The sequence below is a fragment of the Physeter macrocephalus genome, chromosome 6 (assembly GCF_002837175.3).
Source record: "Physeter macrocephalus isolate SW-GA chromosome 6, ASM283717v5, whole genome shotgun sequence".
Taxonomy (NCBI): Eukaryota; Metazoa; Chordata; class Mammalia; order Artiodactyla; family Physeteridae; genus Physeter; species Physeter macrocephalus.
This window is the reverse complement of record NC_041219.1, coordinates 98,538,198-98,554,757: the sequence shown is the minus strand read 5'-3', so window position 1 is coordinate 98,554,757 and position 16,560 is coordinate 98,538,198. Positions and strand designations below refer to the sequence as shown.

The following is a 16,560-nucleotide window of genomic DNA, read 5'->3' as shown; positions in this document are numbered from 1 at the left end:
ATATTAGGCCTGTAAATAAAAATTATCCCTCTCTCCTCAAACAAAGCAAAATAAACCATGAGTTTTACTGTTACTTTGTCTATGAAAGAAGCTGGGTCCCAAAGTATTTTCCCAAATTACCTCCATAGCATATTGTCATGGGACAGGTAAGATTTGTTTCAACCTGGAAAAGTTGATACTTTTGGATGTGAAGGAAAGATGATACTCTTCTTTCATAACACTACTTAAATAACTTGTCTGTGATAAACTGTAAACTCTTAGATGGTGTACCTAACACATACTAATATATGTTCAATTCTAGTGCCTGGCATAGAGCAGATCCCATAGTACCACAGATTTTTGCAATACTGGTTATTTTTGAAGAAAACAACAAAACATGTTAAGACTATTCAGTTGAGGTCATGGGGACAAATATCTAGGACAAATATCCTAGATGAGAGTCTGCAGTATGGATATTATAACTCTTGGATCCGTCTCTAAAAAAGTCCAACCAACTTGCAAAATTTGGGGAAAAAACCATTTTGGATATAAAAAATCCCTAAATAGTTGAAGGCTTATCCTTCTTAAACACAAATTTATTTTTATTTTGACCCACTGGGGATGGAAATCTTTTAAAAGTCAGTATCATTCCTTTACTTTATTACATATAGTAGTGTTTCTCAATCCTGGCTTCCTATTGGAAAGCAAATCTTTAGAATGTACCTCAACCTCTGAATCAGAGTCTCCAGAAAATGGGGATCTGATAACATGACTCCACAGGTGATTGTGATACTCAGACACGGTAAAAATCCTTATGAGACGAAACTCCTTAAGGGAAGGGAATGGTGTCTTATATGACTTTATTTATGGAATAAATTTTTAAAACAATCACCTCACCCTTCATATACTCATATATCTTTAAGGCTGAAAACTACTTGAATTATCTATTTCCTTTAATTTAACAAATTACAGATGTTTTATCAGTCACTTGTTAGTATTTAAAGTTATTATAGTTGTTGTCAATAATCCATTATTGCAACATAGATTTGAGTCCAATACAGGAAGGCCTTGTATGAAAGGATCTTCTCCACTGTACTGGGTAGGTTGGGGACATTCTTTATATTTTAAGAGAAGAGTCCCTCTTAACCAAGCATACTGTCACATTTTGGAATTCTGATATCATTTTCCTAATAAAAATGTTCTCCATAGGAGGTGAAGTGTGTTGGATAAATAGCATTCTCAAAACATCTGATGAAATAAGTTACCTTAATTACCTGGTACAGGGTTTGGATTATTAGTAAATACTCAGAAAAAAATAATTTCCCTCCCTAAGACTCTAACAGAGCACACTTTTTGTGCCTAAGTATCACCTGCACATATTCCAGACCTCATCTTCAGAGATTCTAATTTAGTTGATCTGGGGTTGGGTCCCAAGAATTCACAATTTAAAATAAGTATCCCTGGCAACTCTGATGAAGACAGCCTGTGAGTAATGTTTTAGGAAATATTCCACTACCAAAATATCTGGCAGAAAATAACACAGTGTTTCTGGCTTTCTGATTTATAAGCAATAAAGCTACATAGATATAAGCCTTCCTCTATTAAAAGGATCAAGAGGTTGTCATTAAATTCGTAATATTTACAAGAAAGACCAGTTCTCTTAGGGAGCTTTGAAAATATTAAAAGTCAGAACACCACAAAATGTCCTACATTTAAAATTATTCATGGACTATATATTTTACATTTCTTTGTATAAAGAGTTTCTTTGTCCCAGTTTAACTAAATACAGTTTACTTGTAGTAATTTTTAAAGAACAAGTTCCTATTGAAAAAGTTATTTTGATATTTTTTTTTTACTATTTTTCACCCAATATAATAAAATAAATCATAATAAAAACACAAAATAGGGAATAAAACTGAATCAAAGTTAAAAAATTCTAGGCTAATTTAAGAAATTTTAAATAGAACAGTATTTTAATACTTAGCAATTGTAGAATATCAAATATATTATGATTTATTTTATTAGGTGAAAAATAGTGAAAAAACATATCAAGTTAATTTCTTTAAAATTTAAAAAATAAATAAATAATTAAAATCTTAAAAAAAAATTTTTTGGTGCTAATTCTTTAAAAAGTACTACAGATAAACTGTATTTAGCTAGACCCAGACAAAGAAATTCTTTATACAAAGTAATACAAAATATATAGTCCATGAATAATTTAAAGGTAGGACATTTTGTGGCTTTTAATATTTTCAAAGCTTGCTAACAGAACTGGTCTTTCTTGTAAATATTACAAATTTCATGACAACCTCTTAATTCTGCAGGAAAGAAAAGTGCCGCCAGGTTGCTCATAAAGGCAGTCCCTGGAATCTCTTGATCTTTCCCCCAAGTCTTAATACTTTCCTTTATTTATTTATTTTTATTTATTTAATTTTATTTTTTTGCGGTACGCGGGCCTCTCACTGTTGTGGCCTCTCCCGTTGCGGAGCACAGGCTCCGGACGCGCAGGCTCAGCGGCCATGGCTCACGGGCCCAGCCACTCCACGGCATGTGGGATCTTCCTGGACCGGGGCACGAACCCGTGTCCCCTGCATTGTTAGGCGGACTCTCAACCACTGCGCCACCAGGGAAGCCCTAATACTTTCTTTTAATAGTCAGGGATGGGCTCTGGAAATCCTTGGGGCAGAGGACCTACGTGGAAGGGTGTAACATGACATCAGCAAGAGGAGTTCAGGAAAGTTCCTGGATTCTGATGTAAGTTCATTTTACATTATGGCTAAAACAACAAAGAATCACTCTTTGGCAGTAACGCTACTGTGATAGCAAACTGCTTTGGGCATTTTACTGTCTGTGTCAGGCACTGTTTGAAATGTTATACATGTATAAATGTGTTTAGTCTTCATTACAACCCTATGAAGTCGAGACTATAATTAACCGCGATTTACAAATGAGAAAATAGAACCTTGCTCAATATCACACAATTCAAACCCAAACAGTCTGGCTTTGTATCTATAATGCCTCAAAATCCTGGAATACAACAAACGAAGGGACAGAGGCTGCTAGTAAAAGCATTTTCCCCCATCTCAAAAATCAGCATTTTTCTCCAAATCTCAAAACCCAAATCCCAAATTCAAGACCTGAAATTCTATTTAAAAAATAGGCCTCTTGAGGTAGCAGTATACTAATGCCCTGTCAAAGAAAGTATGTCCATTTAAAAAATTTTAAAGCAGCTATTACCTCTTAGAGTTGACCTGAACCTCAGGCGTCAGCAAATCCAATTTTCAACCCACTGTAGGAATTTGTTTCTAGCACATTACTGCCTGATGGCCATCTACCCTTTTGTTGAGAGTTTACCATCCTAATGAGGCAGCCCAATTCATTGTTGGATAGCTCTGATTATTAGGAATATTTTTCTTATATTAAGTAAAAAATCTATGTCCTCATAACAGCTACCATCTGCGAGAATATCTATTAGGTGTCTCTTTAGTCTTTTTCCTGGGCCTAAACACTTCTGGTTCCTTGAACAGGTTTATAAATATGTGGTTTTTAACCCTCACTTGTCCCTCACCTTTCCTCACTTACCCTCCCGCTTACCTATATACAATGGCTGTTGCGATTACCTTTGCATTTTAATCAGACAGTCTTTCCCCTGCCTTCTGCTCAGTGCTGATACTGCAGTTCAACTTACATTATTGAACTCAAACCCAAGGCAAGAACAGAGGGCGGAAGCATTCCACTCTTCCTTCTGGAGTTAAGGGTCGGAGGGAGTATGTGCTCTTAATAACTGAGTATGAAACTCCAAATGTATTTTCTCATCAAAATCTGGGACAACTGCCTTGAGCAGTTCTATTAGATCAGTGTTTTAGGTATAATTTAGTTAAAATAGAATTTAGTTTTAATGCAGGCCTGGAAACTTTACATTTTAATAGAAAAATGTATTCTTACTCTAAACTTATAAAGGAGCTATTGGGGACAGCTAATTGATAAGTAGCAATCTGCTTGTATATTTGAAAAAGATTAGAAAATTATATGATGCAAACATGTGAAGACAATGACAGAGATGGGTCTCATTTTGGCAAGTGAAACAGCCCTTGCATTACAGAGAAATAATAAATGGAATGGGTGGGATTTAAAGACAAAAGATACTTGAATGTGAGAAGGGTTTTTCTTATTTAGTTATCATAGGAAACATACTTAACCAACCAGAATTTACACTAGGATATAGGCCTTGTTCAAACACAAAAAGAGTCTGTCCCTGCTTTGTGAAGAAATTATATGGTTCTAATGTTCCATTGTTGAGAGAACTTTGAAAAAAAATGCTCCAAATTTACTTCCACATTATCCCAAATTAAAAAAAAACTATGTTAAAAACTGAGTTTATGAATACCAAGTTTTCTTTTTCATTTTGTACCTTTGAGCAAAACTCAAAATAATAACAGCAAAATGCTACCCTCAGTAGGTTCAAATTGTTATTACAATTCTAATTTCTAGTTATATATCATAATAAGTTCTTATTAAAAAAAATTTTCAGAGGAACTCTATTATTTAGTTATGAAAACTATATCAGAAGTGGTACTGTATTTTAAAAGGTTAACTTGTCATCATTAGAGAAAAGTTTATAACTGAATTCTTCGGCACCTACCTGCTAAACTACCAAACGTAAGCTTTCTGCGACCCACTTTCTCAACAAGCCAGACACCCACAAGTGTGAAAATGAAATTTGTGAAGGCTGTAACTGAAGCCAGCCATATTGCAAGTCTGTCATCTTCAACACCAGACATCTGCAGAATGGTTGCACTGTAGTACCTGGGAGGCAAGAATAAAACAATTGTTGTTAGTTATTCAAAGAAACAGTTATTCATATAGAAAAATATCTACCCGACTAAAACAGACCAGGAATAACTATTAATAACACCAAGTTAAGATGGGAATTCATGCAAGCTATTTAAAGGATCACAATATAGAGACTGTGTTCAGATGAATTCATTTTTAACTTTGTATCAGTAAGAAGAAATACTCAAGCAAGTGAATAGAGGGCTGAAACCTTTAAAAGTTGAATGTACCCCACACCTAGGGACAGTTGACAGCTGGTAGTTTCACTAAAACTACCAAGGATAAAGCTCTAAATCCATGGAATGAATCAGAAGTTACCATACGCTGTAAATTTATGTACTTAAAAGAATAAAGAGAACTGCTGCATATACTAAAGGAAATGAGATATAATGGCAAAAATCTGGTACAAGTAAAGAACTTCTTCAAAGACACAAGGAGTAAGAATATATCAGTTTATCTGGCATCTGGTAAGGAGATAAGAAACTTACATGAGGTATACAAAGAATGCCTTTGTGGTTCCTAGAAAGGTATACTCTTTGGTAAGTCTCCAGCACAATGTGCCTAGTTAGATTCTATAGACTCATTTTGTTCCAAATGAATACACTGGAAACTGGCTCTAAAAAATCATAATGCCAACTTGTTGACACACAATGGGAGATATGCCTGGTACGTTTAAAGTGACAGGTTTCTCATAGGACATTTCTTTTCCGGGGGAAACATCAGTAGCTGTATCAGAAGATTACTTTAAAGCAGCCCTTAAAACAAAGGAAGCAAAATACTCCTGGCAAATCATCTATGAAATGTGACAAAATTAAAATCCTGAAGATACATTATGAACCATGGCTTTGCCTAGCTTTTAAGCCATTCCAAAACAAGTTAGCTTTACCCAAATCCAACAGTTGGCATCTGAGCAATGTATTCAATCAAGCTGGATATTTCCATAGTTACAATCTACAGTTTCTGGATATTAGTCAACTTTTTCATAATATTTCAAAAATAAAATCTGCTTGAATACATTTAAGTCTCATTGATTCATCAATGGCTACTGTCTACTATTTTTTAAATTCTTATTTTATTTTTTAAAATTTTTATTGGAGTGTAGTTGATTTACAATGTTGTGTTAGTTTCTGTTGTGTTAGTTTAACAAGGTGAATCAGTTATACATATACATATATCCATTCTTTTTTAGATTCTTTTCCCATATAGGTCATTACAGAGTATTGAGTAGAGTTCCCTGTGCTATACAGTAGGTCCTTATTAGTTATCTATTTTACATACAGTAGTGTGTATATGTCAATCCCAATCTCCCAATTTATCCCTTCCCCCTCTTTCTCCACTGGTAACCATAGTTTGTTTTCTACGTTTGTGGCTCTATTTCTGTTTTGTAAATAAGTTCATTTGTACCATTTTTTTTGGATTCCACATATAAGTGATATCATATGATATTTGTGTTTGTGTGACTCAGTATGATAATGCTAGGTCCATCCATGTTGCTGCAAATGGCATTACTTCGTTCTTTTTTATGGCTGAGTAATATTCCATTGTATATATGTACCACATCTTCTTTATCCATTCCTCTGTTGATGGCCATTTAGGTTGTTTCCATATCTTGGCTATTGTAAATAGTGCTGCATTGAATATAGGGGTGCATGTATCTTTTTGAATTATAATTTCTTCTGGATATATGCTCAAGAGTGGGATTGCTGGATAATGCTGGGCAGGGCCGTGTCAAGGGGTACGTTTTGAGGTAGCTATGAGCTCAGTACGACTTTAGGCAGCCTGTCTGCTAATGGGTGGAGCTATGTTCCTGTCTTGCTGGTTGTTTGGCCTAAGGCGTTCCAGCTCTGGAGCTTGTAGGCTGTTGGATGGGGCCGCATCTTGGTGCTGAAATGGGGACCTCCAGGAGAGCTCACGCAGATCAGTGTTTCCTGGGGCCTCTGCCACCAGTGTCCTTGCCCCCACAGTGAGCTACAGCTGACCCCCGCCTCCTCAGGATACCCTCCAAGACCCCTAGTTAGGTGTAGCCCTGGTTCCTATGGAGGTATTGCTTGGTGCTGGGTCCCAGTGCACCTGAGACCTTTGTGCACCCTCTGAGAGTGGAGTCTCTGTTTCTCCCTGAGTGTGGAGCTCCTGCACTTAGGCCCTGCTGGCCTTTAAAGCCAAACGCTCTGTGGGTTCTTCCTCCTGATGCCTGACCCTCAGACTGTCTTGGAGGGCTATTTTTATGTGGAAACATCCCTGTGTAGGCTGTGTGGGTTTAATATATTTTGGTGCGAGTGCTGTTTTTAGTATGGATGTCTGCTACCTCTCGCCTCAGTGCATGCTGGCTGTTATCCCCTTGATAGGAGGTGTGACTGTTGTTGTGGTGACCAGAGACTGCACTGGATATTGAGCGGGGCCTCCCCTTTGCTCTGTGGTTGTCACTGTCCTGTCAGGGGCAGAGCCTGCTCCCTAGATGTTGGAGTAGAGGGCCCCAGGTCTGTTTCTGAGCTGTGGTATGAGGTAGGCAGGACTGGAGCACTCCCACTGGGAGAGAAGCCTCTGAGTTTTCCTCTTCTGGAGCTGTTCACCTGTAAGTGTACTCTGTTGTATCACTTCTCACCCGTTGTGCGGGCTCACAAATTTCACTGTTGTTGGAAATGGTCTCAGCCCCATCTTAACCATGGGTATGCTGGCAATTGGCCCTGGTGTCTCTAAGGCATTGTTTTCACTAGGCCTCCAGCGCAGATCCCACCCAAGTCAGGTCCCAGGACTGCAGTAATGGTGTACCTGGACCCGCTGTAGGAGCTATGGAGGCACCTCAGACTCTGGCCTAGCCCAATCCCCACCTGTACGTGCCCACAAAGCCCACAGCTGCCAAAGCTAGACCTGTCTCAGCTGCAGTAGCGCTCTTCCATTCGGATGTTCTACAGATGCTGAGTTTACAAAGCCGGCAGCAGGGCTGTAAATCCGTGGTTCCCGCAGCCACAAGAGATTTCAGCTCTTCTTCATTAGATGCATGGCCCCTGGGGCTTAGCTGTGGTTTCAGACCCACCTGTGTGTGGGCCTCTCACCAGAGTCTGCTCTCGAGGCTACCCAGAACCGGCGCCCACCCAGGCAGGCGGGGGCGGAGGCGGAGACAGGCGGGTCCTGGGAGCCTGTTCAAGTGGGAACCCCTCCTAGTGCCTGCGGAGGCTGGGGCCTGCACGTAGGGAAGGCGGCTGCAGTGGCGGCCCCGCCCCTTGCGTGCCGCTCAACAACGGCGCCCTGCCTCTATGGCAGCCCAGGTTTCTTCCGTGAACGTTCCCAGTTGTGGAGCTCCTCACTCCTGTCCCTTCAGGCTGTCTCTTCTCAGCTAACAGCTGTCCACTCCCTGGGTCTACTCTCCAAACCCCACGTTCCAGCACCCAGCCCTCATGCACCACAGCGGACACCTGTCTCAGGCTGAGGCACGCAGGGCTGTGGCAGGACCATCTGTGTACCTCTCACTCTGTCCTACCTGCCACAGACCACTTGCTGCGCTCTCCTCTGAGCCCCCGAAGCTCCCCTTCTGCACGAACCCGTATCCCCTGCATCGGCAGGCGAACTCTCAACCACTGCGCCACCAGGGAAGCCCTCTTGTAATAGTCTTTATTTTAAAGTCTATTTTGTCTGATATGAGAATTGCTACTGCAGCTTTCTTTTGATTTCCATTTGCATGGAATATCTTTTTTTTTTTTTTTTTTTTTTTTTTGCGGTACGCGGGCCTCTCACTGTTGTGGCCTCTCCCGTTGCGGAGCACAGGCTCCGGACGCAAAAGCTCAGCGGCCATGGCTGGGCCTAGCCGCTCTGCGGCACGTGGGATCCTCCGGGATCGGGGCACGAACCCGTGTCCCCTGCATCGGCAGGCAGACTCTCAACCACTGCGCCACCAGGGAAGCCCCTGTATATGTATTCTTGATGTACTTGTGCAGAGAGATGAACTCCACGTCCTCCTATTCTGCCACCTTCAGTAGTGATTTTTAAAAAGTCTGTGTTTTAAATTAATGATGACCTTCTTATGTAAAATATTAACACCAACATGGACTCATTCATCTTAATAAAAAGTGTTTTCCTTTTTTAAAGTGGTAAACTAATAACTTACTATGCAGCGTGAAGGATATATTTTACTGATCACACTAAAAGTTATGCTAACCATTTTAAGATTTTGAATTCTGACAGCTGTTATAAAAAGAGAAACTCCCAGTGAAACCTCTCCCATCATTATGACAATTGTGAACATTTTGCAGTCAGACTGTAAAGTGATAATAAAAATTATGAAAACAATTCAGTCCATATGAATGGTACTATACAGTTTCCAAGTGCTACTCCATACATTATCTCATTTTCATAAAGACCTGGGCAGCAAGGTCATACCTGTATGTAACCACTGAGAAACTGACATAAATCTAGAAAGGCAGAAAACAGAAATGCTGAGAGAAAATGCAAATATTTAAAGCCAAAAGAATTTGATACTTATCATGCTATTCTATTACATTTTAGAATCTTCTCAATGTTTTAAGAATAACAACAGATACACTGCACAAAGTAATCCTTCCAAATAGAGCGAGAATAAACTAAACAAAACAGAGATATTACAAAAGGCCCTCCCTCTCTATTTGGGGATGCAGAACCTACAGACACTGAGGGCTGACTGTACTTTGTCATTTTATATGAGGTACTTCAGCATCCACTGATTTGAGTATCCACGGAGGTCCTTGAACCAATCTCCCGTGGGTACCGAGGGACAACTGTATTTCGATGTTTTCATTTTTGACACAATAAAATCATGAAATTACAGGTGTTAAATTAATGGCTAGAAATGGGAGTGGTATCAAACAAAATAAGTTGGTCAGTTTATTTTATTTATTTTGTGATTTTTAATAAAACATTTATTTATTTAGGCTGTGCCAGGTCTTAGTTGCAGCATGCATGCGGGATCTAGTTTTCCGACCAGGGATAGAACCCGGGCCCCCTGCATTGGGAGCGCAGAGTCTTACCCACTAGACCACCAGGGAAGTCCCCAGAATTTTATTTAAAATGAAAAATGTGTCCTAGGTATGTAAAATAATTTCTTTTATGGTACTTAATTTATAGAGGCAGACTGTAAGTATAGAGTGGCCTGGGAATCAGAAACTGTCATTCTAAAGGCATCTCTGTGGTGTGCTGGCCAGATCAAGTAACATAATCATTTGTTCACTTAATATTTATGTATTGAGGACATACTATTAAGCTATGTGAGTTACTGAGAGCCCACAGATAGGTTATTAGATCCAGTGTTGCCCTAAAGAAACTCACAGTTTAGTGTAAGACAATGAAATGGAAAGAAATAATTTTAATATCGCAAGGTATACAAATCACAATGTGGCATAAAGGACAGACCAAATAATTTTCTTTGATGTATAAAGTTCCTTGATTTTCCAGTAAATTTACTGTTTGAGTTGAGTTTTGAAGAATTCATAGGGGTTTGCCAGCAGGTGTGATGATCTGGGAGGACATTGGTGGTAAAGGAAATGACACGTATGAACAAAAAAGTACAAAATACTATGCTGGGCTCATAGACCAAAAGTATGTTACGGTGGCTGAACATAAGAAGGTCCATAGGAAAGAGAAGTATGACATAAGGCTGTAGCAGAAGGTTTTGTTATAGAGGAGTCTTGATTGCCACGCTACATGTTTGGTTTTTATTCTGTAGGCAATGGAGAACCATGAAATGGGACTTTAAAGAGAAGTAACACAATTAAGTCTGTTCTGTGAAAAGATCACTCTAACTACAGCAAACTGGGCAGACAGGATGCAGACGGAAACAAGGGTATATTTCTTTAAAGCATTTTTCAGGTCATTATACTGGAAACAGGACCCTGTAGATTTTCTGTATTAATGTGAAACAGTGAGAGCAAAGGCTGGAATTCAATGATGGCCTTATATCCTCCTGTCAGCAAGAGTTGCAACTTCAACCCACACTAAATCTTTTTCTGGATGGAGTGTCTTGAGTTTTCATCCTCATTTTTCCTTCTAAAACATTGGTAAATGTATTAGGTTTTACTGCTGCCATAACAAATTACCACAAACTTAATGGCTTAAATCAACATAAATTTATTTTCTAACAGGTCTATAAGTCAGAAATCTGACACAGGTTTCACTGGGTGTCAAAAATCAAAGATGCCAGCTGGAGAGGCTCCAGGGGAAATAGATTTCTTTGCTTTTTTTGGCTTTTACAAGTCTCCCACATGCCCTGGCTTGAGGGCCCCCCTTCCTCAATATTCAAAGCCAACAAAGGTAGGTCCAGTCCCTCTCAGGTCCTTTCACTCTTATATCCCCTTCTGCTTCCTCTACATTTAAAGACCTTTGTGATTACACTACCCCAGATAACCAGGATAATCTCTTTATTTTAAGGTAAATTGATTAGCAGATTTAATTCGATCTGCAACCTTAATTTCCCTTTGCCATGTAATGTAAAATATTCACACGTTGTTTACAACATGCACATCTTTGGAGGGGATTGTTCTAGTACATAAAGGTGCTAATAAACAGTAAAATAAGCAAAAGGCCAACAGTTAGAACGAGAAAAGGAGGAATGAAGATAAGGATATTCACTTAAAGGGTAATCAGTTCCAGAAGAATTTAGACAATAACTATATTCCCTTTCATAGGACTCTTTCAAGGGCAGGGGATGACATATCTAGGTCAGAATAATTCATGAACCTAGTTTTTAAAAGTCGGGTCATGGAGTGGTGAAAAGACACATTTAATTTACATTTTAAAATGTGTGAATTCCTATGTTTTTGTAAATGATGCTATCAGCCAACCATTTACGTAATAGGTTACCACTGTATTTAGTCTGAGCCTTTATGTAGTAGTTTAAATTTGCACAAAGCAAATAGAGTTTTCGTCATAAGAGAACAATATGAACAACTAAAAAAGTCTTTCTTTCCATTTGAGACTCAAAGGAGGGATGCCTTCTCTTTTCAAAATCATTTTATACTATCTATCTGACAAACTATCATCATCTTCAAAGATTCCCTGGGTAACCTTTGGTTATCTCACACATACTATCTGCTCCCCAGAGTGAATATGAAAGGCCTGAAGGCAGTGTGTTCTCACAGAAGACCAGCTTCACAAATCTCTATAGATGTCTAAGAACAGAAACAGCCAGATTGTATGTATATCACTATTTTAGAGATTATGTGAGAGGCAGCTTCCAGTCCTGAATTTTAAATTTGAATAAAACAAAATAGCTCTGGAAAACATGTAGGCTTTGCTAATAGCAATCTATCCTAATGACTTTTAACGAGCAATAAAAGCACAAACATGAGCACTTTATATGCTGAGCAAAATACATATATTATGTTCCTATTTGAATAAAGCATTTCATAGGAATTTCTGATAAAGTTATTTTTTTCAGCTTCTTGAAGCCACAGCCTGTCTTTTTCACTATTGCTAATATAACAGAGTTAATTTAACAGCAAGAAGTAGGTACCCAATAATTGTTTGTTAAATTTACTGAACTTATCTACCACCAACTTTTAAAAAGGAATTAAGAATATTTATAATAAAAAACATGACAGAATTGCTAAATTAAAATAAAAGACTGAGAAGAGAGAGTAGGAGGGATAAAAGATAAAGATAACTATATGAAAACTTTGGATGCATAATCATTATAAGCTATCTCTAAAATTTCTGGCAGCCAAGGCGAAATAGTAAATGATTGCTTTAAGTGACCAAAAATAAAAAAAAAACAATTCATAATGAAGATAAACTCTTTCGGGCAAGAAATTATAAAGAATTTAATTTCATGAGTAAAAGAGATATGAAATATACTCTTCCTGACACTGTCAGCCAGTCTAAATACAACAAACTAACAGATGAAATTTAGTCATAATTATTTTAATTCATGTGGCACAAAGGTGATATGTACTAGCAGTGTTGCGATAGTTTCCAAATACAAACCTTGTCTTACTCAATAGCCTTACAGGTCATGTTCACACTTGGGAGAACGACCAAGTTAAATGAGAAGATTGGAACTTATGGAGCATAGCTGAAGGACTATAAACCCTGAAAGATTCCCATTATCTAAGTTATGTTGTTTGATTCTTTTGGCCCCTATTTGTATCATATGCCAGAATACATTGACTACAGATTTAAGATGCTATTCTAATAGAAGATGTTCTTTTAATGGAAAATATTATATTTTCCTACTGGGATGGTGTTTATACAGTCAAAAACATGGGTAACTATGGTAACTACCATCAATAGCTTTAAGAGAAGAATATTTCACCCAAATAAAAAATCTTAAAGACAGTTTACAAAATAATTAAACTTTTTGAATCTATTTTATGTATTTTGTATATTGAGAAATCTTCTTTGTGTATTATTAGATGCAAACCATAAAGCCAAAAATAAAAGTTAGAAAAGTAGGAATTAGGATTTCATTTATATCATACATGTGCTTAACATAATATACTAGTTTATTGTGTCATACTATTCTTAAATCAGGCAATGATCCAAAAATTATAGTAATCCTCAGAAAGCATAATTACTTATCATATTTAATATATTACAAGACAGTTTTCATAATTTAAATGATTTTATTAATCTTTTGGGAAGAAAAAAGTAAAAATGTGCCAAAGGAAATTAGGGATTTCTACAGACCCTCAGGGTACCCAATGTGACTGGTACTCCATCTCAGAGACCAGTCCCTCACCCTGGCTTCATAGGACTGGAAACCTCAGGAGAAATAACTGATCTCACCCAGCTTAACCACATCATTAACCTTCCCCTGTGCATCACTAAGAACAATGATAGAAGCTCTCTAATCTGACCTCCAGTTCATCAGTATTCCAGATTAACCTATTAATTCTTTCTATAAAATATATGGTCACAGGACATTGAACATTTGGGACTTCATGCAGGCTCACATTCCCCATTTGTTGCATGTATGTGTATCAAATCAGGTGTGTTTGTTCCCAAACCTGTTTATGCCTGTCATTATAATTCTGTAATTTAATCAAATAATACCTAAATCAATAAAATATAAGATGCTAAAAGAGAGTTACATTAAAAACAAAACTGTATGCTTTTAAAAAGTCAATAAAGGTTAAATTACTTCAAAAAAATTTGTGGGCAACACAACCACAAAAAAATTGGGGATAAGATGTAAAAGTCTAAGAAGATTCTGCCCTTAGGATTCTTCTCATATGTCTTTCCGTTCTTGTTCTATTTGAAAGAAACTAAACCTGGAATTCATAGATGACAATATTGAGTGTGGTTTATGAAAGAAAAACAATTTGGAAGTTCAAGCAGTGGATGTGATGAATTATTGTACAACTAAAAATAAAATGGTGAAGGTATATATGTATCATTTCCTCATAACTGTCTTTTTCAGTTAACTAAACAAGAGCTGATCTTCATCATGTCAGTTAAGAGGGTTTCCACCTTTCCTCACCATATCTCACAACCCTACTTATTTCAGCAACAAGCAGCAATCCAAAGCTTTCAGGTCACCTATTTCCAGCTGGTCACTTACTTCCATATTAACCTGTAGATTCAGTAATTTGCCTCAATCTTCCTCTTGTCCCAGCCCTCCCACACTCTTTCCCCGGGCCCTGTTAACTAAGTCTAGACGTGAGGGTACCACCTTCTTACAGCTTGGATCTACAGTACACGCTGTTTTTCTCTCACATCCTATAAACTCAAGGAGACCTGAAGAAGAGGAGAGGATGGCAAGGGGAATAAATGAACTGCAGCATCCTCTAACCCTCCTTTTTCAGTTGTTGGCCTACTTCTGGTCACTCCTCATTCAGTGGCAATTTCAGTACCTGCATCACAATTTCTTCACCACTTCTACCTCTGTGTAAGAGTAGCGTCAACATGGTCCACCCATAAAACACCTAGTCTCTTGACTGCTTCACTTCTAAAATCCTTCAATTATCCTAGTCTCTGACCAGCACCACCTGGTCACAGCTCGCTTACTTGAATTCCTCCACCCACACAATTCTTCACTCTTGTGGAGACTTTTATGCCATACACTCTACCTCTTTTCAGTTATCCATCATCACCCATTTCTGCTTCTTTCCTATAACTGTACTTAGAGTGTTAAGTAGTTTAGATTTCCCAAACCAGTGGTTCTCAGGTATTGGTGTGCTACAGAATGACCTGGAGGACCTGTTAAAACACAAATTGCTAGGCCCCACTCTGAATTTTTGATTCAGTAGGTCTAAGACCAAGAATTTGCTCTTCCAATAAGTGTCCAGGTGATGCTGACACTGCTTTGAAAACTTACTCCCCAGACCATTATTATAATCATTTTCTTTTTACCATTCTCAAATTCCCTGGCCTATTCCCCCTTTGTAATATTCATGCCATAAAATCCGACTCTGTCTACTTACATTCAGCTATTCTTCCACTCTGCAATTACACCTAGCAGCTGAAAGGTTCTAGAGAGAAACACACAAATTGACCTCACATGAAATTCCCTAAGATGCAAACTCTACAGCTCTCAAAAGGATGATTTCATAGTATCTCCCTTCTTTCCACTGTTCCAGTCTAAGTAGCCTCAGGTGAAATCTCGCCTCATATTCACTGAGAAAGTGTGAACAATCAGAGACTACCCTCATCTCACCACCACCAAATCTATCAACCTACCTGATCAATTCTACATTAATTCACGGAAAATCAACTAGCACTCAAATATTTCTCTTCTAGATTCCTTCTTCAATATTTGCTGCTTGAATTATTAATCTTTTCGTCTGCTATTCCTCAGCAATTTATGTGTACCTCTCTTACAATACATACACTTTCCTTCTGGTATTGGAGTTACTTACCTTTTTAAAGTGTATAATTCAGTGGTTTTTAGTATACCTATGACTAAATTTAAATCCTCATTGAAGCAAACAAGAGGGAAAAAGGTGATGGTCTATTTAAAATTTTTCTCAGGGGGTCTAAGAGCCTGAGTGAGATAAAAGGGCAGGTCATGTCATTTACTTTATGAAAAAACTGCTTTTGGCACTATCAAAAGTGTATAAAAAGGTATTTTATTTTAAGCTACAAGGCCCTCAAAGGTTTGTTTGTAAGCAAAAGTTTGCAAGAACTTTCATTCTATATAAAAGCAACATTTTACAGCATGGTCAACAAAACTGTGATTATGCAAAGATATGTAGTTTTATGCACATTATTTATAACTGTAAATCTCTGCAGAATCACAGATTGGGAAAACAGACCAAGAGTATGGAGGATGAAGTAAAAAAAGAAAAAACAAAATGCAAAATTATTTAGAGAGCAGAATCTCAACTATTAAAATTAATCACAGAAAAATAAGACAAATAAATACACCAAAATGTTAAGATACACTAAATCAAAGATTTTAGGTGCCTTTTCTTCTTTATAGGTTTCCAATTTTCCATAATAAACATATGTTATTTAAAAGTATTAAAATTTTGTAGATTAGAATATGTCATACATTGTATTCAGGCACCATAAACCTCCAACTCTGTGAACTAAATCCAATATGATTTTAAGTAAAACAAACATGAAATAATAATTGTGAGGAACTAATATATGTCTGTTTCTCTTCAGATAAAGTCACTTACAACTTATTTTTTCTTTGCCAAATTTAGTATTTTCTTAGATGAAATGACACATTTTTTATATCTTAGTGCCCAAAACACCACAAATAAGACACTGTAATAAATTTGTAACTTATCTATTTAATTCAACAAATATTTACATGATAATAGTCATAGATGTTTTAGT

General features: G+C 37.5%; 1 protein-coding gene across 1 annotated transcript in view; it reads right to left on the bottom strand.

Annotated features, from left to right (window-relative positions):
* SLC2A13 (solute carrier family 2 member 13) overlaps positions 1-16,560 on the bottom strand; it is a 473,922-nt gene that overhangs the window by 128,478 nt on the left and 328,884 nt on the right. The window contains exon 5 of the mRNA XM_024122830.3: positions 4,622-4,785. Within this exon, the coding sequence (XP_023978598.1) occupies positions 4,622-4,785 (164 nt within the window). The remainder of the gene's footprint in view (positions 1-4,621; positions 4,786-16,560) is intronic.